This window comes from Lagopus muta, chromosome 2 (assembly GCF_023343835.1).
Source record: "Lagopus muta isolate bLagMut1 chromosome 2, bLagMut1 primary, whole genome shotgun sequence".
NCBI classification, from domain to species: domain Eukaryota; kingdom Metazoa; phylum Chordata; class Aves; order Galliformes; family Phasianidae; genus Lagopus; species Lagopus muta.
Window position 1 is genome coordinate 84,252,368 of NC_064434.1, and position 21,641 is coordinate 84,274,008.

Genomic DNA, 21,641 nt, shown 5'->3' on the forward strand with positions numbered 1-21,641 from the left:
GTTGTGGAGTGTAATTTTGAGGGCTTTGGGAAGAAGTTAGCTTAGAGCTAAGGTTTCTGTTTTTTTGAAAGTCTGCATCCTGATTTTTAGAAATGTTTTATTTTTTGAGGGGAGAGGATGTGCTGTTATGCCTTTTTTTTTCCCCTTCATTTACAAAATAGGAGTTCAGTTTTTCACATCTAAAATACTGTGTGCATTTGCTATCTTGAAAGCTCATCATCTGCTGATTTAGCGAAGTGGTGAATAAAATATATCTCAGTTGGTTTGCCTTTGGAGAAAACCTGTGTGCAACTCATGATCTGTGTGGTTTGATGGCAAACTACAGTTATTTTATTGTGCCAGATGAAATACAACTCTCAGCTCGGGCATTAGAGGAAACTAGCCTTTTTCACATCTCTCCTGGAGAAAGGAAAGATATAGAGCCACATGTACCGCAGACTACTGACTGGATGTTTGTTTATTGTGACATCTTCTGCTTTTTTTGTTGTTGTTTTTAAGTTTATTAACAAGTTACTCAACAAGGGCACACATTTTTCTAATAAATATGCCTCAGAGGAAATGGAAACTGTGGTAATTCAACTTTTTTTTTTTGGTGAACTGTTATCAATGTATATTAGAAATGTGAAAGGATATCTTTGAGACTTTGAATGAAGTCATAGGAATGACGATCCCGTAACAACTAGTTGCCTTTCTAATTTGGACAGGATGGAAAGTGCAAGACAAAACTGTGTAAATAATTTTTCGGCCTCTTCCTACCACTTTGAAATAAAAACAGAGGCATGTATGTAATCAGCTATCAACTTTTTTTTCCACTTAATGAAAAGGAATTTATTTTAAGTAAACTGCTGAGCATAAGAAACAGTAATCAGTCTGGGAACCATTTGGATGCTGGTTTCCCTGTTCTCTTTCTAAAGCATACATGCAATAATAAAAATCTCCTCCTTTTAAATCCTCTCTAAATAGCCCAGCATGGGCCATTTTTAACTTTTCTACCTGTTTTACGAAATCAGTATCTTAAGAATAAAATTACCTTGGACAATTTTGGAGGTATTCATCCTGTTTGGTTATGCATGTAAGCTGGTCTCGTTGAGGATTTTAGCAGATAGTTGGCATCATCAGGGCTTGGGATCAGCTTCTAGAGTTGTAAATTCACACTCTTAGTATTAAATTAGATTGCTATTAAATAGCAGTTCTCATTGAGATCTTAAATCTTTAGTCTGATATAGCCTAATTTCATCTAAGTCTTGATACCTGTCTGGAAACAATTTATAAAACAGAGCAGCCTAATTTTGACCTCTAGGTTGGGCATATAGACCCTTCCCCAGGACCAAAATATAATGGATTCAGTTGCAGCATTTTTCTCTCCAGCTGTAATAACTAAGACAAGTGCTCAATGGGAAATGACTTTAGGTCCTAAAACTGAGAATTCTATATTAAAAAAAAAAAAAATAGTTTCCCATCAATGGATGCATACCACAACTCAAAGCAAAGATGCAAAAAACATTTGTAAGCTGCCCCTGAACCATACAATTAGAGAACATAATAATGCTGAGTGCATGAACATAATAAAATTTGGGGAGTATAGTATGTATGTTACTGGGTAATTATGCTTAGGTTGCAGACAGGAAATGAAGAATTGAATTCTCATTGACTACATTTCATTGACTTTCTGTATGGCTTAAGGGAAATTACTAAGTTTTTATGTCTTTAGTTTTTCATCTGTAAAACTGGGACTATTCTTATGTACCTATATCTTAGTGTGAAGGTGAAAGATTCTGCATTGTTTTTGCATGTGTCTGACAGGGGATGTTATTGCTGTTGTGTTTTCATGATATTCTAGCAAAATCAGAACTGTTACTCTAGGTCAAAGCAATCTTTGACCAAAGAACTGGTATGCCAATACCGAAAGTTACTACTTGCTATCTCCATAGTACCGGCTATCTCTTTTGTCTCCCTGAATGTTTGGGAGAATAGATTACTTCTAATGTTTTATGAAACGACTTTAGTTGTTGAGAATGCATCCTTCTTTTGCGATGGATGATAGAACTTTGGCCATGGCTGGTGACAAGGACTTGCCAGGCTAAGTTCTCTACCTCCTCCTATCGTAAGTGTGTTAAATTCACTTCTTTTGCCAGCCTAGCCAGGCACATGCTGCATACCTCCCTGCAGGACTTTCACTTGAGCTTTTTTGCCAAGCTTTGTGTAGTCCAGAAGTTTGGTCGTAGCTGACTGAAGGAGTCTCAGTTGTCTGATTTCTGATCAGAGCAATTTCTACCTCATGTGATGGAAAGTCAGAAGCTTCATGCTTCTGTTGATTCTTGTTCAGAATAATGACTGTCTTTTGGTATTCTTAAATACAAATTCTGTACAGAAAGGAATATACAATAAAGTTTTTTTTCATTTGAAAATTCTGGATTCTTGCGCAGTAATAAGGCACACACTGAAGGTACTTTTCTGATTTGCTTGGAGCCATCTGATACCTCATCCCTTAACTGTCAATCCTGCAAATCACAGATAAAACTGATATTGAAGTTGTGCCGTTAATAACCACATCAGTTGATAACTTCAGTGGAACAGGTTTGATTCTGTATTGCTCTCCTCATCATAAAGTAGTGGTGTGCTTTTGGAATACTGGGAGGTGGACACGTGTGATACTAAATCAGAAGTAGTTTTGGTTCTTTTCGATCTTGATGATATTCCGGTCTCTCAGCTTGCAGTTCTAAAAGTTTGTTCAAATAGAGATCTCTATTCTCCCTTCCTTTTACACTTGAGCAAAAACAAACCTGAGGCAGTCCCAGAATGCAGAACAGTTGCCTCTTTGATAATTTCCTTTCCTTTAATAATTGAAGCTAATACATATGCTTTTAAAATTATAGTTTTTAAGAGTTTCAAAGCCATAAACCTTACATTTTCTAATACCTTTTTTATTTTAATATTTCATGATTACTTTTAACCTTGTGTAAAATTATTTGTTGAACACTAAATAAATTAAATAAATTAATAAAAAAATGAAGAAAGATTTTTTTGAAGGGAAAAAGATGAGTTTTTAAGATGTGATTTTTATCTCTGTTGTCAAATTAAATATATTTAAATATGTTCACAATGAATATATTCATATTCAGACATCAGAGGTTTAAACTTTGTGACCTTTAAGTCAATAATAATAATGCAGCAATGATGTTTATCTTCAAATCTTCCACTAGAGAATACCTATGTTTGATTAATTTGTTACTCTACAGAATTTTATATTATTTTCTACTTTGATAGTTATATTTAAAAACTGTAATTTTATGTTTGCAAAAAGCCTTTTGAAGGAATTCCCAGACCTTGAATTAAAAAAAGAAAAAAGGGTTATGGTACAAGGCTACAAAGCAATATCTATCTGACAGAAATACTGGAAATCTAATGCTCTTTGATTGTGCTTTTTCCTCATACCTGCTGAAAACTTCTGTTCAAAAAAGAAAAAAAAAAAAGCATTACAAAAGGAGTCAATTGTGTTATCTCAACGTACAGTGTAATAAATGCTTTTGTTTGCTGTTGTTAATACCATTCATCTAGTTTGATCTCAGTTTTTTATATTATGCTAAGTACTTCATTGGTAATTATCACGTGCTATCAACAGCAGTGGTGGGTCTGAAGTGCTGCTTCATTTTGAGAATGGGAAAAACATTGATATTCTCGTTCACTTGTAAAAAGTTGTCACAGCGTAATTTTTGTTGCTGAAAAGTTACTGCAGTTAGTTTATTATTCAGTCCTGTCAACTTTTCAATATGCAAACATTTTTCTTGTGTTATATGCGTAATAGGAAAAGAACTGAATACACATTTTAATGCAAAGTTTGTTAATCTTAGTGCAGAGCCAGCACAAGTTTCCTATATCATGGAGGGGGTTTTGTACTTTTGCTTTAAATATAGCTTTGCTGTCATATGTAATAAGTGGTGCTGAAATTGGTTTCAGTTATCAAAGATGTGAATGACACAATGGGTGCTTATGTACTGTGCCTGTTGAATCCATAAACACTGGTGCTGAACAAACTTCTGTTTTTTTCACATTTCCTGATTTTTCTGTCAGCTTTGTCTTTCATGGGTCATTCAATAAACATTGCTCTGGTTGACTCTTTTGTGATGCCATATGTCAATCAAAATCAAGTGCCTGCTTCTTAGCAAGGAGAGAAAATAAGCTCGCTTTATTTAAGTTTGCCTGTGCTTTCTGCAGAACAGTGCCTTGCATTTTGTTTCATTCCTAGTGTATTTTTGCCTTGAGCTATGCAGTGGAAGAGTTTGGAATTGAAGAGAGGAGTGTTCAATGAAAGCAAAGGAGGAGATAAAGAGAATTGAGAGAGAAGTGAAGAACAGGATTTGAAGCTGTTCTTTAAGGATATTTAATTTGAACAGATCTGTTTAAAAAAGAAAAGGGGTTGAGGTGAGAGGGATGAAAGGGTCTCATGAGTGTTTTCACATAAGATAAAAATATTTCTTTTTACTTAATCATGTCATAACTAATCCTGTTGGTATGAGATTAGAAAACCTCTGAAAGTCATTGTTCGGCATACATACTTTTTTTTTTCTAGTGAGAGAATGGATGTGTAATTTTTAAAAATAAATTCTTTCCATTGCTGATATGAATACCATGTTAATCACCACACAGAGCAGTTGCTAAGTGTGTGTACATTAACACTGGGGAAGCCAGTGAGCATGAGAAGTTCTTTATATTAGAACTGCAGAATGCAATAAAATGTGCATCAACTGTGTATACCCTTAAATGGATTTGTTTGGGTTTTTTTTTTTTTTTTTTTGCTGTAGTTGATAGCGTTGTAAGTATCACATTTCTTATGAGAGTCAAGTAGGAGGAATTGCAGTATGGCTTCTGCGGAGGCCTTCTGTTTGTACAGACTTTTGTCAAGCTCTTAACATCTTCTGGGGTCTCACTTTGCCCTGAACGAGACCGGTTGGAATTTTATATCCTATTGCTGCTGTTCTTCACCCTTTGGGTGCAGAGGGATGGTCACTGGCTTCAGACTAAACAGAATTCCCGCATTCCTCTGGAAAGACACGGTTCCTTCTCCCTCTGAAAAGGAATAGAAGCTGAGTGTAAATTTTATTTTTATTTTTACTTTCTTCTGTTTTCCTCTTTTATACTTTGCCACTTTCCAGAACAATCCCTGAATGACACTTGCATTTCAGAAGTCTGAAATCACCTGTGAAGCTCCTGATGTTCCCTGCTTTGTCTTCCTCTAGTATTGCAGATAATCTCCATAGGAGCTTCAGCCCTAGGATGTTTTGTACAGAAATGGGAATGTACATTTTCTTCCTAGACTTCTGGAATATCACTTTTACTGCATCTGTTAGGGTGCAAGAAGAAGTAAATAGTAAATAGCAAATAGAAGATGAATTTCAGCAGCATGCAAGTGATTTGAAGCACTGATGTGATCAAGTGTGCATTTTTGTTTTCTTTTTCAGTGTTGAATCTTAACAGACATTGTTTTTGTTTTATCATTTTCTTTGAAAACAGAAATCTATTTCTCTTGGGGTATTTCAGTAATAGTAATGTGCCATTAAAATAAACAGAATTCAGATTTTTGAAAACAAGAAATGAATCAGAGTTAAGTACCTAAGATAACAATATATCTTATAACAATATAACATTTGGAGAAGCCAGTCTTCAAAAGAAATTCTTTAAGTTAGGACCTTTTATCAAACATCAGAGGAGTAAGCTTGTTTTCTTAAGAATCTTAACTGAAAGGGATTTTCCAGAGGATGCTAGAAATTAAAACCCTGGTCTGAATTTTCCAGTATTTCTACCTGACAAAGGTGAAAAAGGTACACTTTTAATTTTCTTCTAATTCTGCCCATGAAAACTACTCATCATTAGACTATTTTCACTGCGTTAGTCCTTCTGTACTTAAGAGCTTGTCTTGAACACATTTTGCTTCTAGCTTTCACAAGCATTTGAAGTGCAACTGATTGTATATTAGCCACAGCACTAGCAGGGAATGTTTTTCCCTTCTAAAAATTTTAAGCAAAACACATTTCTATGGATTGACTCTCTATAACATGATATAGTTCTGAACTTTGCTTAGCATGTGTTGTCTCACCTAATTTCTCATTCAGTAAATGTCATTCAGGCTGCAAGATTATACTTCTTTTTAAAGAAAGTATATATGTTTTTAAGGGCAATGTTGGCTAGTCTCACATGCCAATATGAAAATTCGTGGGTACAGAAGTTAATGGTAGGTACCAACAAAATAATGTTTTATGAGCTGCTAGAAGTGTTTCAGAACTTAAGGGTGGAAAAAAAAGCATTTACTTCTTTGCTCATTGAAGGCTGACTTGGATTCAAAGGACAAGTGAGGTATAATTTGATCAGAAATGTTGGCCGTGTTACTGTTCCTCCTGGCCTGAATCCATAACCTGATGCCTGTTACACAGGATCGTGAGCTCTTCCCCTCCCTGCTACTTCGTGGGCAGCAGCATTAGGTCATGTCTGTGCTGAGCCTGTGGGCACTGGGGAGTGGCTGATTCCTTTCCAACTGGGCTGGAAGGTGGCTGGCTCGACTCCAGGGTATTGTAAATTAATAATGAAGTGTGGGCTAGTCTTGTTGATTTCTACTAATTTAATAAATATAAAATATATGTATTTAAAAGTCACTGTGTTTTGCAGTAGAATTTTAAACTATTTCTTTCACACAAAACACAATCCTTATTTATTTCCTGAAAGTATGATTTTTATAACAGCGTTGGAAAAGGTTACCGAGTGCACTGGTTATGTACATTGTTTGTTTGATGCTACTGTCACAAAAAGCTGCAGGTTAGGGTTGTTCTAATCTAGCTATGGTACTCTGAGAGTTTGGTCAGGGTATTTGTCCACCATCCATTCTCATACAGATGCAGCACATCTCCAGACTACATGCGAACAGTATCCCTTCATAAATTTCTGGTGCTAATGACACACATACTTTTATAGGGACTATATTGCTAGAGATCTCTACAACAGGTTTTTGAAAAATGGCTCTCAATTGGTGTTGTAGCACCATCTCAAGGTTTTTAGTAGCATTAATTATTTCCAGTGAGTGCACATAGCTCTTCAGAGTGAGCAAGACAGCAATCATTGCTGGGCAATTCCTTAGAAAACAAATACTAAAATACTGTTACAGTGTCTGATATTTCTAAGCACAGATTACTTTCTTTAGTTGAGAGGGTCACAGTTTTTATTTGGAGCAAGTGAGTAGCATGGCTTCTAGTAGTGTCTGAATAATATGATATCACCCTAGTGCATATAAATAGTATACAGAAGTATATAATATCAAACCTCTGATACTGGAGAAGGCTAATAAATTTTCTGGAAGACAGAAAGATGCATAAACCTTTCTAAAGTATAATCTGTTAGCAGTAGAAAGTCTTTACAAAGATATTAGGATCATAAAGTAATGCTTTTAACTACTTTCAGAAACTGTGCTTATAACACTACCCTTTGCTTCATATCAACGTAAAGAGGGATGTAGAAACTTCTCCATCGCAGCCAAAGGAAGCTGTGAAGGTCTTGAAAGGCAAATTTGTTGTCTGGAGAGTTTTCTGTCATTTGCAACTTGATTTCATTCTCTAGCTCGAATATATTTTACATCTGAGAGGTATTGGTAGCTTTGAGACATGTTTACTAAGACAGCTGCACTGTCTTATGTTTATCTTGATCTGTCACACTTACCTTTCAGCTTTTTCCTCATTCGTGCCTTGACGTGGGTGCTGGGATATGCATTCCAAGTGGTATTTCTGTCAGATATTGGTACTAAAGAGTTTGTGCATGCCCTGCTTTGTTGTGCTTATTTGCTCCTTCGATATTTGTCTGTTTTTAATGTGACTGTCAAGCGCCAATAAAGGTTAAAAGATGCAAATAATCTTTGAGAGACCTGAGAATTCCTTGTTAGGAGCAGGAGTTCTTGGCCAAAGAAATAACGGTTACCTTTTTCTTATTTTTTATTTTTGCCAAATTGTTTGCATTCTGTTACTTGAATTTTACACAAAGTACTGTATCTACAATCTTAAATTTTCAGATAAATGCCCCTTTCACTTACGAACCTGAGGAATCACAAGCACTGATCTTTCATTAGCATAAGTATTTCCAAATGCTTTATTTTGGGTTATAATATACCATTTCCCACTTTATTTGTAGTATAGTTGGTCGATTTGTTTCTGAGTTCACTGTTAGCAGAAATGGAAATAATGCTTTTGCTGAATCAAGTCTCATACGAGGAACTGCTTAGAAAGATTTGGCCAAATCTCTATATTTCCTTACCTTCTTTGCTGTACTCCAGTCTACTAAGTATTGCGGAGATGATGATGAATGTCTCAATTTTGATTTGAATGGCTGTATATTTCTGCTACTGAAGAATAATCATCATTTTAAGGAGTGAGACTGAAAGCTATGGAAACAGCATTCTACCCAATCATTGTCACAGACTTGCTGGTTTTTATTCTAATTAATTTTTAAACAAACAAATTATATATATATTTTTATATATATAATATATATCATATATTTTATATATATATATATATTAAAAGAGTGATCAAGAATTGTGAATTTGCGAATCAGCTTCCAAGTGCCTTGGATTGAGTCAGTGTCCTTTCTCAAAAGCAGAAGGATGTTTTGAGTACTGTGCATTTTTAACGCTTTTTGCCTTCCTCCATCATAAAGAAAAATGTTAAATATATTTACATTACTAAATTTAACTTTGTGCTTCTTCATGGAAAATCAAATTCTGTATTTTGCAGCTGTACTTGTCAAAGAACAGAAAATTCAGGTGTTTCTAAACAATTTTGGTACTTTATTCTCATGCCCATCTGTTAGTCTGGTATTACTGTTCTGTTTACGTAAATACATCGGTGTGTGTGTGTGTGTGAGCTGGAATCCTCTAGTTCTAGTACATACCCAACTGATGACAAAAGGAAGGAATATATAGAATGTAATTACTAAGAGAAGCTGCGTCTTCAGAAAGACATAAGTATAGAAATATAAGACGATGGGGTTTTTTTTGTTGGTTTTCTTGTGTTTGTTTCAGGACATTTTATGTATGTTGCAATAAAATGTCATAGTAAGTGGTATCATAATAAAACACATTCGCATTTTCTTGGAATGAAGGTCTAAGAGATACACTGGCATAAGTTTTAGGCTCTGTATAGGTATTAACTAATCACTCATTAATGAACTACCAATATTAGTAAATGGAAGTTGATACTGTTGGCATGTTAAATTTAATTACAAAAACTTTAAAAGATCTGAATAGCTTTTAGAAGTTTAAACAAAGTAGTGGATGAAGTGTTCGGTGCCTTGGCTCAGTTCCAGTCTGGTGTCCTAAATGAATGCATCACAAAACCACAACAGATCAACTCAGATTTACATGAGTGACGTATAAGAGCCCTGAAGCTAAGCCAACATAGTGATTGAATTAGCTCCTGCATTCAGAGAGGCTTCTCCCTCCAGGTTAGACTTCTAAGCACTGATGGATATGTGTGGGGAGCTAGAAGTTACAGATTGAAGTATGCCTGTGCTGGGAAGGGAAAGAAATCTTAGAGCTTCAGAACTTTTATCTTTTATCTTTGACAAGTGTGATGGATTTTCTTTTTTTTTTTCTTTTTTTTTTTTTTTTAAGGGGGTGGAGCAAAAGAGGAAGCGTTATTAACAGTAATGGAAAAAATTGAAGAATTTCCTTTAGTGGTGCTTCTGTCAAGGGACTGCCAATCTCCCTAGAAATCTGTTTAAAATCTGAAACACATCATTGCTGCGGGGTTGATATGTACCTAATGTATTATCCACACTTAGTTTGTTATTCTAGTGCCTGTACTGTAGTATGATGCTAATATATAGGACAATTTCACAAATGCGTATGTGGGTGAAAAAGAGCAGCATTTATGATCTTTTCTCCAAATACCTTATTTTGAAAACAGTCTTATTTTTAATAACTCAAAGTGAGGTTATACATAAATGTCAGATTAAAGACAATGAATGAACAGAAAGATTACTCCTTTAAAGAAAGCATTATGTGTTTAATGTATTTTTGCTTTTTATGTAATTTGGATAAATAGTTATTAAACAAGAAAGAAAAGCTGATGTGAGGAGAGACTTATTCTAGGGATTTTTATTATGACAGAAGTGTGGCAAGAAAAAACATTAAAGACATTTTAAAAAAAAGCATTCTACTGTTTGATTTTAACAGGTACCATCATGTAAGTTATTGATAAGTTCCAGCAAGGATTGCATTAACGTTACATAAGTAAGAACTTTAAACAATAGTATGCTTCAATATTTCAGTAACCTGATATCTCCACTTTTGTTTCTCAGCATGATGTATCACAGACCTTGCTCAAAGCAACTCTGGACAGTGTGGTTGAAGAGTGTGTCAGCTTTGTAGGAGTTGATATTAACATCTGCTCAGAAATACTATTAAGGTGAGTCAAGCATTTTCCTATTCCAGTAATTACATGGCTCCGGATCACAGAGTCTCTGTTTAGTCTGCCATCTGACTTCAACTCAGCTGAAGCAAATGGGTCTTGTGTTAAATTTCCAATTACAAGAAAATGACACAGTAACACAGTATTTCACTGTCCTTGGAATTCAGTTTTTAAGGGTATGTGTGATTCTCCAAATAAAACTATACCTTGGAGGAGAACAGGTTAAAAAAAATTTGAACCAACACTGCAATTTAGAAAAACTTGAATATAACCAATGTGTATTTCTGCAGTAAGAAAAGATTTTTCAACTGTACCTTCTGTCCATTCAAAGGTATTTTTGTATGTATTAAGCAAAGAAGGATGTAAAAATCTAGGGGGCAAAGGAGAAAGGGAAGAATTTAAGGGGAAATTTTCTGCAAGTGGATTCTTTTTTTAATGTGATTTTTTTTTTTTTAAGTAATTTTTCCATAATTATTTGGAAAAATATTCTGAATATTATTTCTCTGGGTTAGAAATCAATCTTGTTCTCTCCTTATTTCTCTCCTAATAATGCTTTCCTACACATCAAGTGCGCTTGTTGCTAGATATTACACTTAGAAAGGGTGACAACATTACAGTACCTGCATGACTTTTGAGTGTTTTACTTGAAAGACTTAAGAACATCAAGTGCTTTGACAGTGAAAATAAGCTGTGTTTCCTAATGTTTCTATGAAATTTTTGGAATAAATTCTATGCCTTTAGAATATTTTGTCTATGGTTAAAGAGGTGTCTCAGTTTTTGCTGACTTTGGATTTCTTTTTATACTTCTGCTTAAAAATGAGAATAGAAGATTCTTTTTTTTCTTTTATTCTCACTCCCCATTTCAGCTATTTCTGCCAAGTTTGTTTTTTCTAGAATCAGTTTTATTCCACAAACAGATCTCTTAAAGCAATTTTATCTCATATTCGGAGCCATGTGGGCATCTGGGTGACATTTTCTTCTCCAGAAATAAATGCCCAACACAGTTTTTATCTCTTTCTGTGATTGTTGTACTCTGGATATAACTTTGTGTGTATGTACATATAGAAGAGATGCAACAAACACACTGCTTCCTGAAGGAATATGGCTTATTGCAGTTACACTGTGCAGGTATGTTCTCTGCCAGATCTAAGTTGCCCTCAGAACAACTCATGAAGTCAGTTCCCAGCTGGTCTTATATTTCAAGAGCAGCTGAGAGAAAAGGAACAAGCTGTGTGGATCTGTGAAATCGTGTAAGGAAGGCAAGCTGCTCTCAGTTACTCTGTTTCTGGGTAGCAGACGCCAGTGCCTCATGTTGGGGCAAGGTGTTGCAGTATCACTGGAAGATAATAGCTGAGAGGGGGCTACTCTCACAGGAGTAATTCGTCTGTCCTGAACCTTCCTCCCACGTAGTTTCCTGAAGAGGGCAGCTGGGGGCAGGCCATAAGACATGACAAATCAAATTGGTATTACAGAAGTAGCCCACAGATCATAAATTATGAGTTCCTGGCTTACTAGTTAGGCATGTGCAGAACCCTATTGCTGTACGAAGTTTTGTTGACTGCATAGGATTCCTTCCACAGAATTCAGAGAAAAGAACCTTTTTCAGACTGTTCCTTTGCTCTAGGAGTCTCTTTACAACATTCTTAGCTGTGTTTAATTTTTGTAGGTTTTTCAAACCAAATTTTCTGCAGTCATGTGTGTACTTGAAATGGATTAGACTTGTATTAATGACTATTCAATGGTGAAAATGTATTTTGTAAACTTTACTCTCAGACATATTGCAGGATTGAATGCCACCAGAGCTAGAAATATTATTGAATGGCGAGAGAAGAATGGACCATTTATAAATCGAGAACAGCTCAAGGAAGTTAAAGGTTTGGGTCCCAAAACTTTCCAACAGTGTGCTGGCTTCATCAGATTCAATCAAGATTATATAAAGACTTTCTGCAGGTAAAAATGATGTTAGCCATCATGACAACATTTTCCAAAATGTTATGGGAAGACTCCTTTACCTTCTGTTTTGTATTCAGATTTGAAACTTGAGGAATACTGGGTCTTCATACTTTGAAAGAAATAAATTAAATTCTTTAAGTCAGTTGTCAAACATAGCTTTTGCATTGCATCACCATGGTTTATTAGTCTAGTTCTCTAAGTTAGAGTCTCTATAAGAATACAAGTTTAATGGCAAATTCTTCAACTGAATCAACAGAAAAAACTTGACATGTGGCAGTGTCATTATCTATGAGGTATTAAAATCTTACAGCCCAGTGCTTCATATTTAACTTAGAGATTGTTAAATCCATTTCAGTGTGGTGAAGATTGATACTCTGCAGAACACATTGGTAGTAAACTAGAGTGGATTTTTGGAGAGTTTCAATTCCAGTGCCTGGAGAGAGAAAGTTAAATAAGCTGTCTGGGCTAGGCTCTGCTGTGCCTATGAGGCATGATGTGACTTCTTGCTTTCTCAAATATGTAAGAAGCCCATTACTAACTCCAGTTTGTCAACACTGAGTCATACTTTTCCTTTCCGTCTCACTTCCCATTTCTGTATCAAGCCTTTTCCTCTTGCAACCGTTCATTCTGCTCTTTTTCTTCATCCAAAATGCTTCCTCGCCGTAACAGAAAATGCCCATTGTAGGACAGCATCTCTTTTCCTTCTCCTGTCTTTCCCATTTCTCTATCCAATATAAAGAACTAAAAAGGGACAGCGTGATAGCACTATCCCCACCCTTTTGCTGCTTTCTCATCTCCACAGAAATATTTTCCAGGGAAGCACATGTTATTCTTTTTCCAACCCTGTTCTCAGAAGCAATACTGTATTCCCAGTTGCTGCTGGCCAAACTGAACATGTGTAACTTCCAAGCAGGAGGTAGGCACATTAGGACTGGCATACCGCCCGAGTGGAAGGGATACAGATTGGTTGCCCATCTGGCAAGAAGGCGCATGCTGCAGGCCAAATGGTGCACACTAATCACCAGAAGACCAAAGAACTTATTTTTGAGGCTGCAAATGATCTATAGGCCTTATGTTGAACAGATCTGTTCTAGTGAATGTGGCAGTACAATAGAGGAAAGGAAGGCTGATGCCATGTTGGTGTTTTTTTTTCTGAAGTTCACTAAGGAAATGTTTAACAACACCATTTTTTTTTTTCCGTTCTTGAGCACACTTCTGATGTTAGTCTGATTCCATAAAACTTGAAAACACTGTATAACTTGAAAAATCTGGTATAGCTTCAGAGTTTGAGGCCAGAATAAAGCTCTAAAGGCATTGCCTGCGCAACAGTCCATATGGGCCCAGATTGCAAGATCAAAAGTTTCTGAAATGGACTCTGGGAGGATTTTATTTTTGTCCTCTCCAGTCATGTTGATGTCTATAGAGTGCTGCGTGAATTAGTTTTTGTACTTTGTACTTGCAAGTTAGCAAATAGAATCACAGAATCCTTGGAGTTGGAAGGGACCTTTGAAGGTCATCTAGTCCACTTCTGCAATAAACAGGGACACCTACAGCTGGATCAGGTTGCTCAGAGCTCCTCCAGCCTGGCCTTGAATGTCTCCAGGAACAGGACTTCCACCACCTCTCTGGGCAACCTGTTCCAGTGCATCACTACCCTCACTGTAAAAGATTTTTTTTCCTAATATCCAACCTAAATCTACCCTCATCTAAGTTTGAAACCATTTCCCCTTGTTCTGTCACCACAGACCCTGCTAAAGAGAGTCTGTCCCTTCTTTCTTTTGGCTCCCTTTGAGGTATTGAAGGGACACTATATAGTTAGCAGTTTTTCAATAGTCATTATTTAAAATACTGATATTGAAAGAAAAAGCTATGCCTACATTTCTGCGCATGTTCCATGTTAGAGTGTGAAGTGTGAATGCTATCTGTAACAGGTCTTTTTCTTTCTTCTCCTCTGTTGCAGCATTGCTGTTATATATAGTCCTCCTGCCATTGTGGGCAAATCTGTCCACGGGGCTCCCTGACACTTTGAAACCTTTATTATCCTGCCAGTTAAAGAAAAACAGATCAACTCAAATGGTAGCTGAAACTAACTGACTAGGAGTCAAGATTGTAATCACTGTTTTAAGGAAGGCTGTATTAGGACACTTTTGCAAAACCAGAATATAGTAGTTTTGTAGAGAAGGATATTCACCAATCTTGAAGCCTAACTACTTGAGCATTTCAGAGCAAACCAAAAGTTAAAGCATCTTACAGAGAGCATTACCCAGATGTCTGTTAAACACTGATAAGCTTGGGACATCTCTCCAGAAAGTCTGCTCCAGGGTTTGACCACCCTCATAGTAAATAAATGTTTCCTAATGTCTGGTATGAGCCTCCTCTGGCACAGCTTTGTATCATTCCCATCTTGCCATTAGTTCCCAGGAGCAGAGATTCTCCTGCTTCCTTTCTCTGGGAACTGTAGAGAATAGCAGTTTAATAGCAGTCTAAGCCTCCTTTCTCCGGACTGGATGGCCCAAGTGTTGTAATTTCCTCACAAAACACAACTTCCAACCTTTCTTCTAGCTTTGATAACTTTTTAGGGATGCTTTCACAGACCTTAACATCCTTTTTATGCTGTGGGTCCCAGAAGTGCACACAGTACTCAAAGCGAGGCCACACTGGCACTAGGCATAGAACAACAAGATCACCTCTTTTGACTAGCTGGCAATGCTGTATTTATTGCATCTCAAGACATGGTTTGCCCTCTTGGCTGCCTGGGCATGCTACAGGCTCATGTTATACTTACTGTTGACCAGCACCCCAAGATCTCTTTCTGTAGAGCAGCTCTCCAGCCACTTGTTTTCCAGTCTACATATGTGATTGGTGTTATTCCATCCGAAGTACAGAACATAACATTTACCTTTGTGGTACTTATTTCTAAATTCTGAAATAGTGGTAGGTTTGGCCCTTAGGTTTTTACTGGTTTAAGGTTTTCATATTTGAAATTTTTCATGTTTAAACCTGACCCATATTTGAGCATACATTTTCAGAAGCTTAAATGTAGAGAGTGAAGTAATGTTATTCAAGGACTTTATTTAAACACTGTGACTTTGTTCTGCAATTTGGTTACCTAAAGACACTGTGAACAAGATATTTTGTTGTAGTTTTTTCTAATTGTATCCCTTTTATTTTAAATGGCAATCTAAGAACTGACAATTTATCGTGAAAGTTTTCCTCACATGATCTTTATCAAGTAGGTAAATACAATTGTACCTGTTTTACAAACAGAAGATACTATCCAGTTTGCAGACTAAACAGTAGGTTGTATATTGTGGAATTTTACACTATCAGCACTTTCATTTTCTCATTTTCTCATTTGCTTTAATATTACAAATTGTTTTTTTTTTTTACTTCATATGTTACTTTTTTTTTGTAATCTTGGCATTGCACAGACTTTTTGATGAAACACAGTGTGTTTATTCTATATTAAATTAATTTATGCATAACACTATATGATGGATTTTTATGCTGTAATGTTGTAAAGATTCATCCACAACGACCATTTAGGAGTGATATACTTTTTGATGAGAATGAACATCAGATAAAAATCTGATTAGCAATTTTAATGCTTAAGAACTGTGCTAGGACCTTGTTCAGTTTGAATGACATGCCCATTTTTTCTATTTCTGACAGTAATAAGAAAACTCAGCTTGGAAGTCATGCACTTTTCACTAAAGCAGGTACACAACTCACCAGTGAGAAGCAAGGTAAAAAGAAGAGCAAGCCGACACCAAGTGCCTCATACCAACCCAATCCTTTGGACCAAACTTGTATCCATCCAGAGTCTTACAGCATTGCAATGAGGTAAGCAGTGGAAAAGTTTTTGAACCATCAATATAAAAAAAATGCAATTACTGTTTTGCTTTTTTTTCTGATAACAGCCTTTTCAGTCTTTTGAGGCAGGAATATTTATCTTTTTAGGTAAAAGATTAGCATGCAAATTTTTAGTTGGTTAGCAGGTTTTTTTTGCTTTTAGTTTTCACACTTGTTTTTCAATATGGGAACCAGTAAGTTTTCTAAAGTTTGCCAGATGTTTCACTCATTACTCTTACTTCGTATCACCGTTTTCCCCCTTACTGAGACTACTTTTTTCAATTTCCTTTTGTTTGGCAGCTTTTCTTATGCCAAATATTAGCATTAGTACTTTTAATTCACAAAGTGTGGAAACCAATCATTTGTTCCAACTGATTTTAGTCTTTACCCTTGCCCTCAAATCCTATCTAAAGAATTTTGGGGGGATAACTTTTTTCATGTAGGAATACTTCCCATTTTTTCCATGCATTTAAACTTACCCGGCAATACCACTGACTTTATTAGGAAAAAATGTTTCCCTTCAGCAAATGCATGTACAGCTAGGTTTGATCACTTCATTGTTGAATTTACACAAATACTGGAGAATGTTTTCTGGTATCTTTGAATGCCCAAGTAGCAAGATATTCTACCGAATCTGATGAAACTTGAAGCATTTAGATGTTTTTGATGCATATGCAGTTTCACTGTTGACCTCAAGTTTGTTAGTAAGACATCTAATTTCAGAGAAATCAGTGGATTATTTTAAAACATTGTAATATAGTGTACTAGCTCGTTTTATGCTCTGACCAAATTAGTAGAAAGCATCTAATTCATCTTGTGCTGCATTATTGATTGTGCTTCATATATTACTTTGCTCAGGATCTTAAATAAAAAAAAATTGTATTTGTTCTTAAAAATTAACCTCATTGAAACACTGTGCAAATTTTCAGGTAGTGGTAGTTTAATACTTCTGTATCGTTAACAACTGCTTTTATTTCATGACTTGAGGTCAGCATGTGCCAAACAAACTTCCTTCTCCATGAATTTTGACCACAATTTGTTTATGCATGATTGTGCACATGAATGCATGGGCATATATAAGCACGCCTCATTATTATGAAGTTCTACAATTAAATTCTGATGTTGCGAGATCTGATTAAGATGTCTATATTAAGTTTCCAAATACATGAATGTCATGGTGGTTTTAGTATGTGACCTTCAGCTAAAAGAAGAGAATGTTTTTTCTGTAGGTCATACAAAGTAATTAGGAACCCATGTGTGCCTCTCTTCAGGGAGGTACTGCAGCTGGTGAATGCTAGTATAAGATTTGATCTTTCCTATCATCAGTCCTGGTTGAAATTAGACTCAGCTTGTCCTCTTGAGAAAACATTATTTCCTACCATAAACCAGCACATATTTATTTTTGTAAGTGATTTGCGGTGAACAGGTTCTTTTCTTAAGGCATGCTGGAGATAATTTCATCAGCAGTTAAATGCTTTCAGAGTTCTCATGATATCTGAGAATATTACTCCTGGAGAAACATCATTCTGCTACCTGTTCATAACAAAACAATCTCTAAGCCCCAATGAGAGATGCTGAGTTTCCGAGTTCATGAAGCTCAAGTTTCTTATCCTTGCTTTTCTAGAATACTTTCAATACTTTCCCTACAGTGCATGCTTTGTTAGCTCTCTAGAAGAGGTAATTGCATATAAATTTCCTCTACATAGGTGAACATTCTTTCCTTCTGCTGGGCACTTTTATTCCTGTCCACTCCATGCCACATATCCTTCTCTTTTGGCCATGATTCTTGGGCCAGTGTGAAGCTGACTACCAGTGTCCCTACTCTTTTGACAATGTATAGGTCATTTTGGATTCTTATTTTGCTCCTTCTTTCTCCATTTTTCTAATGCATCACCATTTGTTACTATTTCTCTGTCCTATCCATAGCTGAATAAACAAAATTAAAAAAATTAAAAAACAAGATCCTGATATCAGGGATCCTACAATTAGGATTTAGAGTGTGAGAAACCTTAGTCATCCTTACTTCAGAATTTGATGTAGATAAATAAGCAAACACTAATGCTGATTTACCACATTGTATTTCATTCAATTTAGATGTCAAGCAGTCAGGATTTGTTTCATTTGGCTTTCCAGCTCTAGCACAACAATATAATCGAAAAAAGTGTTCATAGTGTTACCAGCTTCACTTAAGGGTTGGTTGATGTGGAATGACTACCTCAGGGCAGAAAACTGTAGTCAGTTAGTGGTAAAATATTACAGGGTTTTATCTAGTACTATGCCATCACAGAAGCTAAATTAACACAGGTTAATTTATATATGAAATAGTGAATAGTATTGCTGTATGGGGTAGTTCACATATTCACGTATAACTGAAATTCTGGAGACAGTTTTAGTAGGTGGTTGGAGTTGCGGCTTATGCGAGGGGGCTGGCACCTATTGTCCTGCCAACATTGCTTAGAGATACATTGGAGTTTCTTAGAATAAGCTCCCTGTCAAACTTAGTGGGCTTTGAGAGCTGCAAAGCCATTAGAGAAGTATGATGTGGCTACAGACCAATGCTATGTTTCATTTCTCTTTGTCTAGTGCAGTTTCTTAAAAGTAGGATTCCAGCTGTGCCACTGTCTGCTCTTTGTTTCTTACCAAACACTTTGCCTTCCTCGACTGAATTTTCAGGTGAAATATTTAAATCCAAGTGCACATTGTGTAGGTATTATACCATAAAGTTTCATTACACAAAAAAAGTCAACTGATAACAAAACAAGTATAAAAATATAATAACATTTGTTAATGAAACACCTTAAGTAATAAGCATAGCATCTGTTCCTGTAATAGAATCAGTCTTTTCTATTTCCTTTGGACTTTTTCTGTTATCTTACTTCTTACATTTAAATAAAAACGTCTCAGAGTGTTTTCTATGAATGTAGTCTATGTTCAATGTTATTTTTCTTTCAATAGAAAAATGTTTTTCTTGAAAGTTCATGAAATATGAAGGTGGTAACCTGGCATAGCTTGATCCCCCAAAGTAATGCAGGGAAGGTAGGGGGGAAATATTTCTAATATTTTTGTTTTGCAAATAGCCATTTGAAAAGAATAGCTCTGCAGCAAACTGGCAGAACAAAACAAAACAACAACAACAAAAAAAGCAAACCAAGCAATATAGTATAAAAAATGGACACTGGTGACATAAGGTCTAAATATGAAGCAGATATCATACTATCCTGCCCTCAGTCATCTAATATAACTTAGTAACGATTGTGTTTTAAATGACTTCTCAAAAAAAAACCAAGTCTGAAAGACTTCTTAAGATGAGAGTACTAAACTAACTCTTCTATGGTTTAAAACCTAATTTAAATCTACTGTTCATGAGAATCATTGAGACTGTTAGAAGTGGGTTCAAATCAGAGCTCAATACAAATGTTTTTAAACAAAATCCATTTCATTTTACCTATGTTTTTTTTGCTGCTTTTAAAGTGTCATTTTCTCTTCTGCTCTTTGCACAATTTGTCAGTTGCCGTGTCATGATCGCAGGTGCATCTGTGCTAACAAAAGGAGAATTTTTCTGATGAATATGATGGACAGATTTAATTCAAGGCATCAAAATACAGTATCTGTTACCACAGAAATCAAAATGGGTGGAATTGATGTTGCGTAAATTAATCATAAAGGCTTCCTCGTGTAATGTCTACCACATTTTACCATAAGAAAGACTTTCATCAAAATTTTATTGGATTAAAAGTTTTCATGGGAAATTGCACTTATTTTTAAGCAAAATAAGCCATCAATTTTTATACACTGCTTCTATCCAAATGACCCGGAGGCAGTAGTCCACATTACAGATTTATGACACGCAAAATTATCAGTTTTTAAAACAATGTTTTTGAGGGGTGGAAGTTCACCAAAATTTGAAACCACTAATTTTCTTTTTCAGAAGTATTTTGTAGCTTGAAAGCCAAAGCCATTAAAAAAAATAGTTAAAAGAATTGCTCCCAAGTGGTGAATTTGGTTGCCAAGTTTTAGACTGGAGCCAATTTTAATGGCTGAATTAGAAACCCCTGAAAAAGTTTTTTTTGTTTTTTTTTTTATAATGGAAACACTGATGTAATCTTTACTACAGTGGCACAAATAGTGCTGGTATGGTTGATTTATGGCACTTAGACAATTTAACTTCAATTCTGTACAATTTCTATAAAATAACTGGAAAACATCCTCCTGGTGATTTTACACACTCTGTAGATGACCAAAACATTTTTGCTATGGTTTCCACACTGTCAAAGCTTGACTGTGTCACGTGCAGTGAGCAAGCTTTATTATGAATCATAATTTCCTGAACATTAAAGAAAAAAAATTCTTTTAAAATACTTTGTATGCAGCATATTTTCCTGCAAAGCAGAGCTGTTTTAAATCTCTGAAAAGTCTATATGTGAAAAACAGTTTGTAGAGGCAGAATCTTCTACATACAATTAATACAACATGTAGAACATATCCAGTTTCTTGGTACAAAATGTAAAAGAACTGCTAGGAAAACTGAGGAAACATTTAGGCAGCCCCATGAAGTTACAACCAGGTTATGCTTATAAACCAAAATGCTGGGAAGAAATGGCAGTGTCATTCCTTTGTTGTATCAGTCTGTTGGGTGCAGTTAGTCTCATATAACTGGATCTTACCATTTGCTGAATTTATAGAAATGTCATAAAAATACTCTCTGCTAAAAGTTGGCAATCAGAACGTATATTGACATCTCACATATCGAAGCATCTGGCAGACAGGTTGTATTCCAGTCAGTCTGACTTACAAATATTGGTAAACCATTTCTAACAGATCTGAAGTTATGATTTACCATAACACAGATGGGTGTCTTCTTTGGCTGGCCAACATTTCAGGACCTTGCCTGCTAGGAGACAGTACTGCTTGCTGTGGATGGTTCTGCCTCAAGAACAGGTTTTGACAGACAGTAAGAGCAGTCTTGCTGTTTGTTTCTGTGTTGATAGTGCTTGTTGATATCCCCAAAATGACTTCAAAATCCCAAGAATATTCAGCAAAGCTTGTATTATTCTTCACCAAAATAAATATTTGGAGTTAGACGCTTTGCTGAAATGACCATCATGTTGATAATGATTTATATTTCATCGTTGCTCACTATGGATCAGTTTTCAAAAGTTTCTAGTGTTTGTGCCACTCTGGTACGTGGGTGGATTCAGCAAATAATCCATTACATCTCTGTTCTGTTGAGAACTTGCACCAGGTAGCTGCACTTGCTAGCTTTGAAGCCAAGTACGGACAGTTAAGAAAATGCAGAATCAGTACTATTGATTGAAGAGACCAATAAAAGATAGGTCTTCCTCTTCAGCCCATTATACAATGGCATGTTTGTCTTTTGACAGCAATTCCAGA

General features: G+C 35.7%; 1 protein-coding gene across 3 annotated transcripts in view; it reads left to right on the forward strand.

The window, feature by feature from the left end:
* Positions 1-21,641, forward strand: part of SRBD1 (S1 RNA binding domain 1) — a 122,073-nt gene that overhangs the window by 91,939 nt on the left and 8,493 nt on the right. For all 3 annotated transcript variants that reach the window (XM_048935846.1, XM_048935847.1, XM_048935845.1), the window contains 3 exons: positions 10,336-10,442; positions 12,219-12,395; positions 16,071-16,241. In XM_048935846.1, coding sequence (XP_048791803.1) covers positions 10,336-10,442; positions 12,219-12,395; positions 16,071-16,241 — 455 coding nt within the window. The remainder of the gene's footprint in view (positions 1-10,335; positions 10,443-12,218; positions 12,396-16,070; positions 16,242-21,641) is intronic.